We start from the raw sequence: 13,684 nt of genomic DNA on the forward strand, positions 1-13,684 counted from the left end.
ACCAAAGTTTTGGAAAACAACTACAAAGACTAGGCTCTAATGCCACCTCCTCCACTAAGTAGTTGATTAGATTAGACTATATGATGACAACAAATAAAATATTGAATGGGAATAAAAAAAAATATCTTAGTTTAAAAAAATCAAAATAGGGTAGTGCTTTAGACACATTTATTTTTACTTCTTACATATATTTTTCAATTTTCAGTCGTCAGCTTAAATGAAATAAAGATGATCGTAGAAAAAAGAAATTAACAAGAGTATATATGAGATAAAAATGAATGCGTAAATAACATTATTCTCAAAACATCTATCACGCACACACTCTTCTCTAAAGTTTAAAACATAACAAAAACCAATCCTTGATAAGCTTATTTGAAGAATCTCCCCACAGAACGGAAGGGAGTGACAAAAACCTAGGCAAAAATGAATTTATGGCAAACCTTTAAGCAAAGCATGATTAATTAAGGTGAATAATCAGTATTTTCCAGACAATGTTCCATAAAAAAGAAGCCAACGTGTAGCATGTGTTCCATTCACACTACTTGTGTTATTTTTTGGGTTTTTGCTATTATTTTGTTCACACGACACTTGGTCATATTTTCTACGAATTTGAAAGGTCGTTGGCTGCACAGTTGCCACCTCAAAGTGCAACAAAATTACAAAATATCTGAGACTAAGCCAAATAATTCCCCTTCTTTTCTCCACAACGGACACAAACGTTCTTTTCTCCACAAGAAACAAAAACATCAAAATAACTCGACCTGAAATCACCCACCTCTTTCAACATTGGTTTAATAAGTCACAGGCGTGACCACTTTGTGTCACTGTCACAAGAGAAACTTGGATGATGCTTGGCGCTTCCACTGCAGATAAATTTTTTATTGTTAAGAGATCGAGCCTTGCAAGACCACTGTGATATTCTAAGCTAATAATATAATGTCACGTATTTAAAGTGTTTCATATGATTTCACATGATTGATTTGAGACACCGCTATTTTAAAATTCTTATTTAGCTTGTTAAGAGAATTACTTACGTAAAAAAGTCAGATAAAATTTTTAAATAAAAATATCTCAAACTAATCACGTGAAACCACGAACTTAAAACACATGATATCATGTTATTGGTTCAGATTAGTATAATAACTTTCCAGATGTGTAGGTAAGTTGTTCTCTGTTGAGATCATCTCCAACTTTTAGGGATAAAACTTAAAAATTTAAGCTAGAAAATTTTAAGCCATAACCTATAAATTTTTTTTATTCTCCAACCTTTATAGCTTAAAATTTTAGTCCGAGATTATTAAATAATAATTTTAGCTTTTTTTTTTTGGGGTAACTTTTTTTAAAATAAAATTTATGTAGATTCTCTTAATTTATTTTTATGAACATTTTAATATAAAAAATATTTAAATTTCGATAAGTAATTAAAAATCATACAAATATATAGGTATTTATAAAGTTTGATTTACATAATTTTCTTAAAACATTTTAGACAACTGATTTAATTTTGGGCCGTCAAATCTGTTTTTTAACCATTAGTTTTGATCTCATTTGATCATAACCGTTAGATTATAAGTAAAAAACAAAAAACAAAAAAAGGTTTGAAATATGATAGTTTTATGGATCCAAAATAATTTAAGCCAAGCTTAAATTCTAGGGGAAGTTTAGCTCAGAAATATATTTTCTCTTTAATTTTATTTTAGGCCAATAGTTGAAGATGATACATGAGGCTTTTAAAACCCATATTTTAAACTTTATCCTATAAATTGGATATGGTCTGCCAGATATTTTCCAGATCTGTGGACAACAAGAATCAAAATATGTAGTTGGACAAGTCAAACACGACAACAGTATCCAACTTCAGTAAATGTAAAGGTGATTGGTAACTTTTCAGCTGTGTGTATGCCAAAAAGCATATTGCCACGTCTGCACCAACTAAAGCCATTCTTAAACTGATATGTAATTATAGAATACAAAAGTGTCAATCACGACATGTTTCACGATGTGTATTTAACTAACTCATTGAAAAGCAATTATCGCTTTTCAACTAATATATATTATTAAGATGATAACTTTTCATATTTATCGTAAATAATACGTATATTTTATTATGTGTATTAATCAATTTGTAGGCTAACAGAAACACAAAATATATATATATATATATATATATATATATGATGGTGAATATTTAATACAATCACCCATTGATGAACATACTTGTTTTTAGATGTCATTACAACATATATAACCGTTATTGACGAATACACAAAGTACATGTCAGTATATAGCCTAGTCCCGCGAAAGGGAAGTTTTATGCTTTTACTTTTTGTTGGCCGGGAAAATCTAGCCATGTGCAAAGCAGAAATGACTGCCGATAACGGCAGCAATAAGGGCATAACACCACAGCATCAACAATAGTGGCGACATCAGAATCCAGGAAACTGCATGTTAAATTATTCCTTCTTGAACGATGAATCTTATTAGAACGGAAACCCATCTCTCTCAACAATGTTTCTGACAAAACCAATTGGCAAAATTCAAAGTTGCCAGTAAAATTCCATAATCCAAGAAAATTTTAGACCTAATTACAAAATACGCCCCTGAGGTTTGGTTGTGAAAAAAAAATGACTTGAGTTATTAACGTGTGAGTACTTCTTGTAGTAAAGTGAAAAAAATAAAAACGTCCTATCCCTTTTTGAAAACGACACCAAGTCTCAGGGTGTATTTTATAATCAACTCAAATGTTCAGAAAACTTTCTCAAAGATTAGGGGAAAAGTGATATATACATGCTATTTTAATATGTTTGTAATATAGTAAATGATCAGAATTCTAAACTTGAACTAACATAAGCAAGCTTGTTCTTTCATGATCTAAGTATTTATCAGCTAACATGACCTTGAGTACTGTCACCCTGAGTGTACATTTTTTTTATTGCTTCTTCCTTCTCGTCGATGAAGTCAACAAAGTTCATGACCTGAGACCATCGAGAACCCCAGGAGCTTGATGACAAAGATGAAGAGAGATGGTTTGCGCGCTGCTTCTTGTAGCGGACAAATTGGTGTATAACTCTTAGCAGAAAGATTACAAGCGCAGCGAGAGTGAAGGCGCCACATAATAGGTATAGACCCCAGAAGCTCATCAAGTGGAGTTGATTAGACTCGTCGGAGTTCTCGTCACTGCGACAACCCATCTTGCAGAACCATTTCTCATGAATCTTCTGAAGTGTTCCACTCTCCGAAAGTTTCAAGATTGCAGAGGAAATGTCAATAGCAAGGGGAGAATCTCTTGGAAAGGCCTAATTCATATAGTGAATAAAAATAAGAAAAGGCCATAACACAATACTCAGTAAACAAAACTTATAGAGAATAATCATAAACAATAATCATTTTAGAATTCAGATGTTCGTTTAAGTGAGCAACTACACCAGAAACGTAATATCTAATGTGAAAGACACAGGTACTTACAAATCCCCATCCTCTCCTCGTAAATGTGTCACCAATAATTCCGAAATCAGTTTGACTTGAAAGAAATAATTCAACATAAGTAAGCTCATCTATGATAGCTGCCACCCCTCCATCATCCGGCCCTTTTCGCAGTGCAGTTTCATACTCCTCTGGGGAGCCTAGTGGAACAAGTCTAGACCTATGAATGTAGAGGCTATCAGTCAGATAGCTATAAGCAAATGACCCTACTTGGTAGCCTATACGCCAATTGCTTGCAATCAAACTATCAATTCCAGTGATGGGTATCGAAAGCTGCTGAACTGTAAGGATTGAAGTCAAGCTTGCAGTATAGCTTGATATGATCACCATCAATAGGAAAAGCCATATCACCATCACCATTCGCCCAAGCGGGCTCACAGTTTCTTCTTCTGTGATTGATAAGAAAGTAAATAGTTTACTAAAATGTGATTTGAAGGGGATGGTCGAACAGGATCAGTGCAGGCTAATTTTCTTCATTCTTTCAATAAGAATATGAACTAACAAGGAAACGGTTACATACTGCTAATCTATTTAAAATATGCAACTGGAAAACTAGTAATCTAACAGACGTGAACTTCACAAGCTAACTTGTAGGATTCATGTTAATAAGAACTATTAGACAGCAGAGCCCAAATATTTGCTTACGAGTTTTCTTAAATAGGGTTGAAAAGCTGAACCTGCAATATGAAAGGATCGAATGATGTCAGAACCACATGATTGGTTTAGTTAAAAGAAGTACATAATAATATCTATTTGCAGTAATGATAACGTACTCAAGATATTAATCTTCGAGAAGAATTGCAATGAACTCCATTTACAAAATACAGAAAACTTACGTAAAGATTGTAGCGAGCTGCCTCTTAGGGGGACCCCGAAAATCTCTGTTGACTCGATGCTCAAGAACCCACATTACCACAGCAATTATCACAAAGAAAGATGCAGTGACGCACCACATCTCCAATGAAAATGGTTTGAGAAACACCCAAGCATTTGACTTTGAATTGTCAATAGGTGCCACTATCACTAGCCCGGTGATAACATAGGGCTGAGAAAAATCCACATTCATTGTCCGGTTTTTCACAATTGCAATGTCCCCAACAGCTGCATCAAACACCTGGTGCAAAATGTCAATTAGAAGATAAGATAGATACCACGGGCACACCACCTCTATTTAAAGTTTCAGAACTTGACATTGTATTCTTCAGAGTTATTTGCATGTGTTGACTCCTATTCACATCATGTTTCCATGTTTGGCAAGTAATATCACCCCAAAAACCAGTCACATTTTAAGTTTTCTTTGGATTGACCAAATCTAAACTGTGTAAAGTTTACTTACGTTTTCTGCAACCATCTTCACAAGCTCATCATAATTGGGATTGGACCGGCCATCACCAAAAGGTTCAAATCTGTAAGGAACAGCATACGGGACTAACTTCAGTGCTTCATTGAACACATCAATGCAGTATCCTTCGATTTTATGGCTGTTGTTCCGTTCTGTAACAAAATCAACAAAGCTTACTCTTTTTGGAACTCCAATTCTCAATGGTTTTTCATTATCTGCAATCTCCCAACCGCGTGGCCTTTCTGTATTTCCACCAGGCCATGCGACATTGTCAAGCTTCTGATCCAGTGGAGAATAGCTACTTCTTCCCCTTTTTAGAGTTTCCGGGGGAGAAACTGAAAAACCTGAATAATTAGTCCAAAAACCAACCGTACGAATTTTCATCTGATCAAAATTGATGATATCATAAATGCCACTCGCACGGCTTCTGTCTTGATCAAATTCAACGTGACCAGTTAAACCACTCATATGTGTCTCCAATAACTTCTCACGAAGAAGAGATCCACCATCAAAGACTTTAAGCTTGCCCAGCTGAATTTGAGATGGTCTTATGTCAAGTAATTTATCAAGGACAGAGAATGAGATATTTCTGTTTTCATTGATAAAATTTTCAATCGAATGTGCAACAACCCAAACTGTGTCATAAGCATAAAGTCCATAGACATTTAACTCAGAACTTGCTAAACCGTCTTGCTGCATTTTTTTCCACCTAGACATAAATGCACGCTTTCTACTGGACTCTGGGATATGCTTACGTAAAGTAACTACACCTTGAAGGGCAGTGAGTGAAGTTCGGTTCATTGGAGAGAATGAATCTACTGTAGTAGAAAGCCAATCTGTTGCAAACCACACATAATTGCTTGTCATCATATGAAGTTCTTTGGCGACAGTAAAGATTCTCAACCTAGGATCGGGATCAACATGAACAATATAGACACGAGGGCCAAGAAATCTGGATTTATTGAGCAAATCAGCAATGTCATTTAAATTATAATGGACAGGCAAAGCCAAGTTATGAGAAATCCTTGACATTGTTTTGTCAAGTTCATCATGTAAAGCAGATATTCCATTCCTCCCATAATCGTCATCCACAAAGACAGCAATAACCTCTTTCCACCCATAAAAATCAATCAAACCAGCCATAGCAGCCATTTGGTGAGCATCGCTTTGTGTAGTTCGGAGAAAGAAAGGGAATTGGAGAGCAGAAAGAGTAGGATCAGTGGCAGCATATGAGATAAGAGGTACTTTGAGACCATTAGCAATTTCAGAGATCATATAAGCCATTGAAGAGGTCTGTGGTCCAATTATGGCTACTATACTTTTGTCAAGCACCTGAAAAGCTGCTCCCAAAAAGTGAGCCATTAAGAAATGTGGGTTACATTGATTGCAATTCAGAGTGAAGTTCAATATCAAACATCCCAAGAGAGGATACGAAGCGCAACATATGGAAATATTAAAAGGAAATTAACTTTAAAACTAGACGCGGTGCCATTGAAAATGTACATGAAAGACAAGAAAAGAGCTCATGAAGGGCTAATAGTGGTGAAAGAAATCTTAAACTAATCAGAGCAGGGGTGAGAAAATTAGCAATTGATTCCACGTGTTTTGGAACTTCAAATCTACAACAAATACAAGAGGTTTCCACATAATATGGAGTCATAGCAACCTGAGAATATCCTACATATCGTCTTACAACTCACAAGCGCTTTTGAAGTACCAAGGAACTCTAGACTCAATTATTAAGATGTACTACAAGAACACTAGCGATGAACTACTCAATCATTGCAAAACTACTACTAAAACACTATAAAGCACTAATCAAATGACTTTCCAATGACACCTTTCAAGGAATCACTTGGAAGTTCCCTCAAATGGATTGCATAAAGTCATTTTCAAAACCCTCCATCCAAATTTTGCTCTACATTCCCATCAAATTTGAATGTCCCTCGTCCGAATGCACCATAACAGTTGCTAAAATCAAAATTTCACCCTAGAAAAGGACAACCACTACAGCTATAAACTGGAACAAGTAATGATATTCATACGCAGAAGCAAGAATACCGATCAATTAAGTACCTTCAACGGATCCCAAGAACACACTAGAATTTGTATTCTCCTTAAGCAACCTCAGCTCCGTCCCACTGAGTATTCTTGGATCTGCATTAACATCAGAGAGTGCAGCTTCCATGGCTGTCTTTGCAACTCTACCAATAATCGAGTTAAAACTAAAAATTGCTCCAATATTCACCACAGAAGGCTTCTGGCAGTAAAAACAGCTGGTGAGGAAAACCCATATCAGAAATTGCAGTGGCAAAACTACAGCACCCCTCATTTTTTTTCCCTCTGCAGCAATTCCTCACAGTAAAGTCTCAAACTTTTCTAACACCCATGTTTCAAAAGCTTCATATAATCAGTAAATATGGCATGAAAACACAGGATATTCAGCAAACTTTGGATAAAGATTGAGGAGGAAAGCTTTATTGCTTGATCAGTGAACTACCCAGTTGAGAGCACTCATTGGTGAACTGAAAAACCATAGAAAGTTGGTAAATTTCACCTACAAATTATTGATTTCCAGAGAAATTTTCAGTTCAACTTCACAGAACTGAATTTTTTTTTAAGTCCAACTGTTGAACAGTTGAAGGAAGGAATTTGTGGTGGTTGAATGATTGAATTTGGCAGTGCAAGCGAGGATGATGTTGGACAACATGAAAAAATAGAATCACACTTGGATGGAAGAAGCACTAGGTCCACTTCCAATGTAATATTCTCAAAGCTCATTATTTTTCTCAGGTTTTGGGTCTTTTATGGCCATGGAATTCTGAGAGCCTCACATCACCTAGTGGAGTACGTGAAGGATAACAAGATCCCACCTGGCAAGAAAATAGGATAGTTGACAGTGATATCCTATATAGGCCAACATGATTCTCTCGTATCCTTTTGGTGAAGAGATCGTGTTCGTTCATCATAAATTGTGCGATTAGTTTTTAGCAGGTATTGTTTGTGTTTGATTTTAAATAAAAATATTTAAAATGATTTTTGACTGCACAATGTACGATGAACGGATACGATTCATAGATCTCTGAAAACCTTACCAAAAGAATCCGAGAAGAATTCGAATCCCTATATAGGAGGTTTCTTATCAACATTTAGTGTTTTTTTATGACTTTCACACATCCTTTATTCTTTTACATTTTTCTTCTTTTCTAAGAGTGCAAGGAGAGAAAATAGAATCAGTGTAGGTTTTTTTTTAATTTTCGACGCTCGAAATAAATAAATTAAAGAAAATTAATGAACAAAAATCAATATAAACGTAGCTGCATAAGCACATTGACCAATTGTCCACTCACCTTATTTCACTTTAAAATGTTTTACCCACAAGGAAAATGAAAATTGTATTAGAAAATGCTTTTGTCTTTTGGGCTCCTACATGGATCTTATAAGTTGTGCTTGGCTTGGTAAAGCCCAAGTCTGGAGGGTAGTTTTGTAATTTTGGAAAGTGGGTGGGAACTGGATAACAAAAGCTTCATCCTTTCTTTTCAATCTTGATTGTCCAGAGAAGTAGAGTACAAAAAGCTCAGCAGCTGATGCTCTCAAGCTCTTGAAAACAATGGCCTCCTGACTCACCTCATCTTTCCAAGCCAGGTCAGCTCGCAATTTACTTTTACTTTTACTATGCTGCTCTCTAATTCAAGCATTTGTTTTCTGTTCCTTCTCTTTTGGGTGAAAATTACTTGTAATAATTTGTCAAGTTTGAAACTTTCTGACAATTTGAAGCATTTTTCAAGAAGATTAAAATAATGGGTTGTGGGAATCGCAGGATTTTATTATATTTTCAGGTGATTATTTTATTAAGTAGAAAACTGTTTCAAGCATAAAAAAAATGCACATCCGCAGAATTAATCTAGAGGTAGAAGACGATGGCTTGTATTGTAACCCTACCTTAGTTTCACATTCAAACGGTGCCGTTTCAATTTCATGGCCAGCCACTGGCCCCACTACACCCCACGTGAAAAGGTATCAAATTTATAAAGAAAAACTAATGAAAGAGATTTGAAAATTTTAAATTGTAATGATAAAGATAAAATAAAGGGTAAAGTGTATAGTACCAGAATTGACGTTTTAGTGTAAAAATGTGTTTTTTCGTTAAAGTGAGCAGTACCGTAAGTTTTTCGTTAAAACTCCCAATTTATAATACAGGTAACAAATGCAAAGCTGACGTAGGACAACGGCCTAATGATATTTAAATGAGATGTCTCATATTTGATTTTCTCTAAAAATGAAATTAAACTACATTATTACTAGCTAATTTTGAGCTTAACCCATTCTTCATCATTTTTAATGTAAATAATATCATATTTTAGTGCATTTGCCTCAACTAAGGGCAGTGTTGGTTTCTCAGGTCTCAAATTTGGGGAAAGATCCGAACTTGAACCGGATTCATGAGTTTTTCAGACACCCAATGGAACATAAGAAACTAATGTTTGCACTATGTTATGTTTTTGAAGTTTCGTTACTTTGTTCTTGGGTTTCAAATTTTGGAAAAGGTCCAAACTGGAAATGGGTTCATGAATTTTTCTGAAACCCAGGGGATCATAACGAATTAGTGGTTGGATTGTGTTCCTATGTTTTGAAGTTTCCGTTACTGTTCTCCAGTGTTTGGAGAAGGCCGAAACTTTCATGAATTTCAGAAAACCCAATGGAACATAAGAACTTAGTTTTTAAATTGTTTTGTTATGTTTTTGAAGTTAACATTAAAGTGGATTATTTCTGGTTTAGTGAAGATCCTTTTTGCTATCATGTTTCAGCAATTTGCGGTCTGCTTTTTTGGGCGAGAGAAATGGATTCTCTGTTTGTAGCGTATCTGTATCTCATGTCAGGTTTTTGAAGAAGACAATAGAGTGTAAGGAATCACGAATTGGAAAGCAGCCAATTGAAGTACCATCCAATGTGACAATCACTTTGGAAGGACAGGCTTTGGCAGTAAAGGGACCATTGGGGCAGCTTTCACTAACTTACCCGCGAAGTGCTGGTTCAGGAGGAGGATTCTGGGGCTCTAAGGGTCAGAAAGGCAGTAGAGACTAGTGTAAGAACAACCCAAGTTCATATGAGCATGCTTTGCTAGGTCACGATCAAACGTAATGAGAGAAGCTTACCTGGTGCAGTCATGGTGGTTGTTAATCGTACACAAGAGCTCTGAAGAAGACATGGTTAGTTCCATGAGGAATCCTTCTACTCACTCAAGACCTTTATATTCTTATAGTGATAGAACCCTGTGTCGAAAAATGTCTTCTTGGTGAGCAGGGAACTCCTACATGTATAGAAACAACTGCCAACTCCCATCTATCGTGGGTGAGTTGGATATTGTCCCGTTGTATCAAGTTCAGTGGAAAAAGGGTTAGTGGAAGGCAATTGCATCCCAAACATTTCGAACGTGTTCCCTGAATTATAGGACGTTAGTTTTCCATGTATCAAACTCTTATTGAAGTTGTATTATCCACATGTAATTCCACCTTTATCACAAGTAGTTAAGTTCATATAAGATTCTTACATTCTCCCACATGGACACTAACTAGTTGTGGTTTTGAAATTTCATGTACTACATAACTTCATTCCTTAGTGATCACTTGAGTTCTACGCAACTAGCATCTATACACATTGACCAGTAATCATTTGGAGTTCGAATCTCAGGAAATAATGCATACAATAATGTTGCATTCACCCGGGAACCACAATCCACAAATTCATACCGTATAATGCTAATGATGACATACATTTATACACATTCTAAACACGGTTCTTGATGCATACCCCATTTCATTCCCATTTATCCAGTTTACCTTTATTGATTGAAAGTGGTTTGCCATCTTCAATCACTGGATTCCTTTTCCATTTTCCTGCATAATAAAACTCAATCAAATGTTCTTTGGAACAAAGATCAGACATTTTATTGCAAGTCATAAATTAAAACCTCATACATTCAGCAATGACAAACTTAAAGCAAGTAAACTGAGCAAAAGTAAAACATATATTAGATTGTTACTCCCACACTTCAACGGAACCCAAGTTGTCATGCACTCTAGAACCACAAGTATTTAAACCCAAACTGTATGATGTTTCCTTATACCATAAATGGATTTATCGTGCCTTTATTTAATCATACAAAACCCAGGTTTCTTCATGTATCGTCTTTGGATAGACACACCTTAAACAACAGATTTCAATCTGCTATCTTTACGAATCAAAGATATAATAATGATGAAGTATCGCAACATTATCAAGCACTGAAATTGATTAATGCGTACAATACATTCATTGCATTTAGTTGACAGAATAAGAAACATGATTCAACAAGAGCAACATGAACACAAATACTTATGCATGTCAAAATGTCGATCTCACTCCCATATTTCCACTATTTGATATGTAACCTTATTGTATAAAGATTAAGAAAACAACCAAGATTTCAAGCCTTTGGACAAGAAAACAGTCAACTTAATTTTCTTACAAAAGTTATACCCTGAAAACATCTCAAACCATTTATACATTCCTTTCACATGAAACAACATCAAAATATGATACAAACATATTCGATCCTTTATCAAACTCCAATGAGTTTGCCTAATGCTTCCAGTTAAGCCTCAATTTTGCCTTATGCAGATAATCTAGTTATTCAGTGAATAACCATGACATGCAATTTTATGTAACACCTTTGGGCAAGAGACATAAAATATCAGTTATGCAATCTTAATCATGCATCCTTACTTGTATAGCTATTTCACAAAAATTTCAAGTTACAACTCAAATCATGTCTTTGGACAAGGGAACAAAGTCGGCTTAAAACTTTTATAAAATACTATACACTGTATCACAGTTCAAGCCATTCACTATTTCTCTCTTTTGAAATATTGGTCTCATGTAATGAACTGTCATCACAAAATTCAATTAAGAATCCCTTGAACAAAATTTCTTAATAATTCCCACTTTGGTGAAGATTTATTTAAACATTTGTTCAAGCATAGAGATTATTAGTGTTGATATCCTGCATAAAACTTTAGCATTTCAATTTGATTGTAGAAATCATTCAAACGTCGAATGAAAAATCAATTTTCTACATAAGTAAAATCTAATTATAGATTATTTTCACATATATCAGGTTCAACCTTGCAACCTACCAGCCATATTCAAGTTCAACATAAATCCCAATCTCCACTCCCCTTTGCTTTAACATACATACACAACATCGAGTTCAAACTAAAATGAAAAGGTTTTGATGTGTTTACGCACTTGCTTACCAATTAAATCATGCTCACATTTCATATGCACAATAAAATATATTGCTTTACCACATCAATGCTAGAGTGAGATTTAGAATATATGTGTACAATCATTTTTAGACATATTAGAATAAGACAACAAAAACTTACTAAGCTACCAATGGCTATTGCCAATACATATTTAGATATCAATATGTATTATAATGCAGTCAAGAAGACATTACCTGTAAGCAAAGAGTGCAGCATCAAACAACACAGATTTATGTTACACCTTTGGGCAAAAAGCATAAACTGTCAAATATGCATTATGCATGATACAAATACCGAAACAAATTTAAAGCTCTGTTTACAAGCTCCCATTGATCAGAGTGCTCCACCATTGTCAAGCTTTTGTTTAGCTTGAATGGAATGCTTATAATACCAAGCTCATTCGATCTGAATCTTTCATCAGTCCACAATATTTCAATATACCGCATGCATATATTTGTACATATACACAATAACTGAAATAAAACTTCAACCATTAACATGGTAAAATTCACGAGCACATAAGTCCATGCTTTATTTAAAGCATAAGGCAAAATAAAATGAAAGACCAACCCTTACTTTCATATAGTAGCTGAGCCAAATGATTCAACCACACCCATGTTTGCAGCATGATTCTTGAATACCCCTACTGCCAGACTCGTCAACCAAGCTCATCAACTTTTGGCTTCATCAACTCAATACACTTTTTACTCCCACACAACAACACCAATTCCAAGACATAATTCATGGAAGTAGCCCACGGGTACAAGGCAGCTGAAGAATTCACATGTTGGTAATAGCAAGCCAGCTTTGATCACTCAAAGCTCCATCCATCTATCTTGTAGCTGTATATGATTGCATACACAAATGAAGGTGTGAAATAGTCGAGAAATACCTGGCTAGTTCAAGACAATAACGCCCTTCAACCAATGGCCTATGTTCAACTAACCACTTTACAAATGCAAATATCCCAGAAAAACAGAGAACTTACAAACATTAATCGAAGAATTATAGTGCCCAAGATCAAAATATAATCAACGACAATAGTAATTAAAAGAATCGAATTTGTTTAACATTCCACCAGATACAATGTTCAAATTCAGAAATCAAACCACTCAAAATATTCCCTCCTAAGCTTAATAATAAATAGACTCCAAAATCCAGAGTGATCAGATCAACTTTGGAGCTTTTATCGAAAGCAGTTAAAGTCTGATGATTTCTCTCAATAACGATTCTAATCAATGATATACTTTATATGTGTTCTCCTAGTAAAGACCATAATCAAAATCTCAAATAAACATTGATATAAGATCACCCCCCTGAAGGAACCCTCCAGTTCAAAATTTATTGAAGATTCAAAGACAATGATTCCATATTAACGTCACACGACAAATGTACCGTGGTAGTGACTTCAACTCAAAAAACATGAAATTCACTTTCGACTCGAAAAAAGTTTATCAATTATGAGAACCACAACTCCAAGATCGAAATAAAATCAACACTTGGCACCATAAACCCAGAAATCATCATAAACCCTCAAAAGGGTTTATAGAAA

The 13,684-nt window shown here is 35.0% G+C and overlaps 1 protein-coding gene across 2 annotated transcripts in view; it reads right to left on the reverse strand.

The window, feature by feature from the left end:
• Positions 1-2,601: 2,601 nt before the first annotated feature.
• Positions 2,602-13,684, reverse strand: part of LOC137739483 (glutamate receptor 3.4-like) — a 28,349-nt gene continuing 17,266 nt past the window's right edge. Inside the window, exons 1-6 of one of the 2 annotated variants that reach the window (XM_068479066.1) lie at positions 6,902-7,600; positions 4,820-6,165; positions 4,320-4,597; positions 4,129-4,160; positions 3,466-3,872; positions 2,659-3,296 (exon numbers count right to left, since the gene is read on the reverse strand). In XM_068479066.1, coding sequence (XP_068335167.1) covers positions 2,883-3,296; positions 3,466-3,872; positions 4,129-4,160; positions 4,320-4,597; positions 4,820-6,165; positions 6,902-7,157 — 2,733 coding nt within the window. In that variant the 5' untranslated portion in view covers positions 7,158-7,600 and the 3' untranslated portion in view covers positions 2,659-2,882. Of the gene's footprint in view, positions 3,297-3,465; positions 3,873-4,128; positions 4,161-4,319; positions 4,598-4,819; positions 6,166-6,901; positions 7,601-13,684 lie in introns of those variants that run through there. The other variant, XM_068479065.1, reaches the window with a different exon arrangement.

This window comes from Pyrus communis, chromosome 7, assembly GCF_963583255.1.
Source record: "Pyrus communis chromosome 7, drPyrComm1.1, whole genome shotgun sequence".
NCBI classification, from domain to species: Eukaryota; Viridiplantae; Streptophyta; class Magnoliopsida; order Rosales; family Rosaceae; genus Pyrus; species Pyrus communis.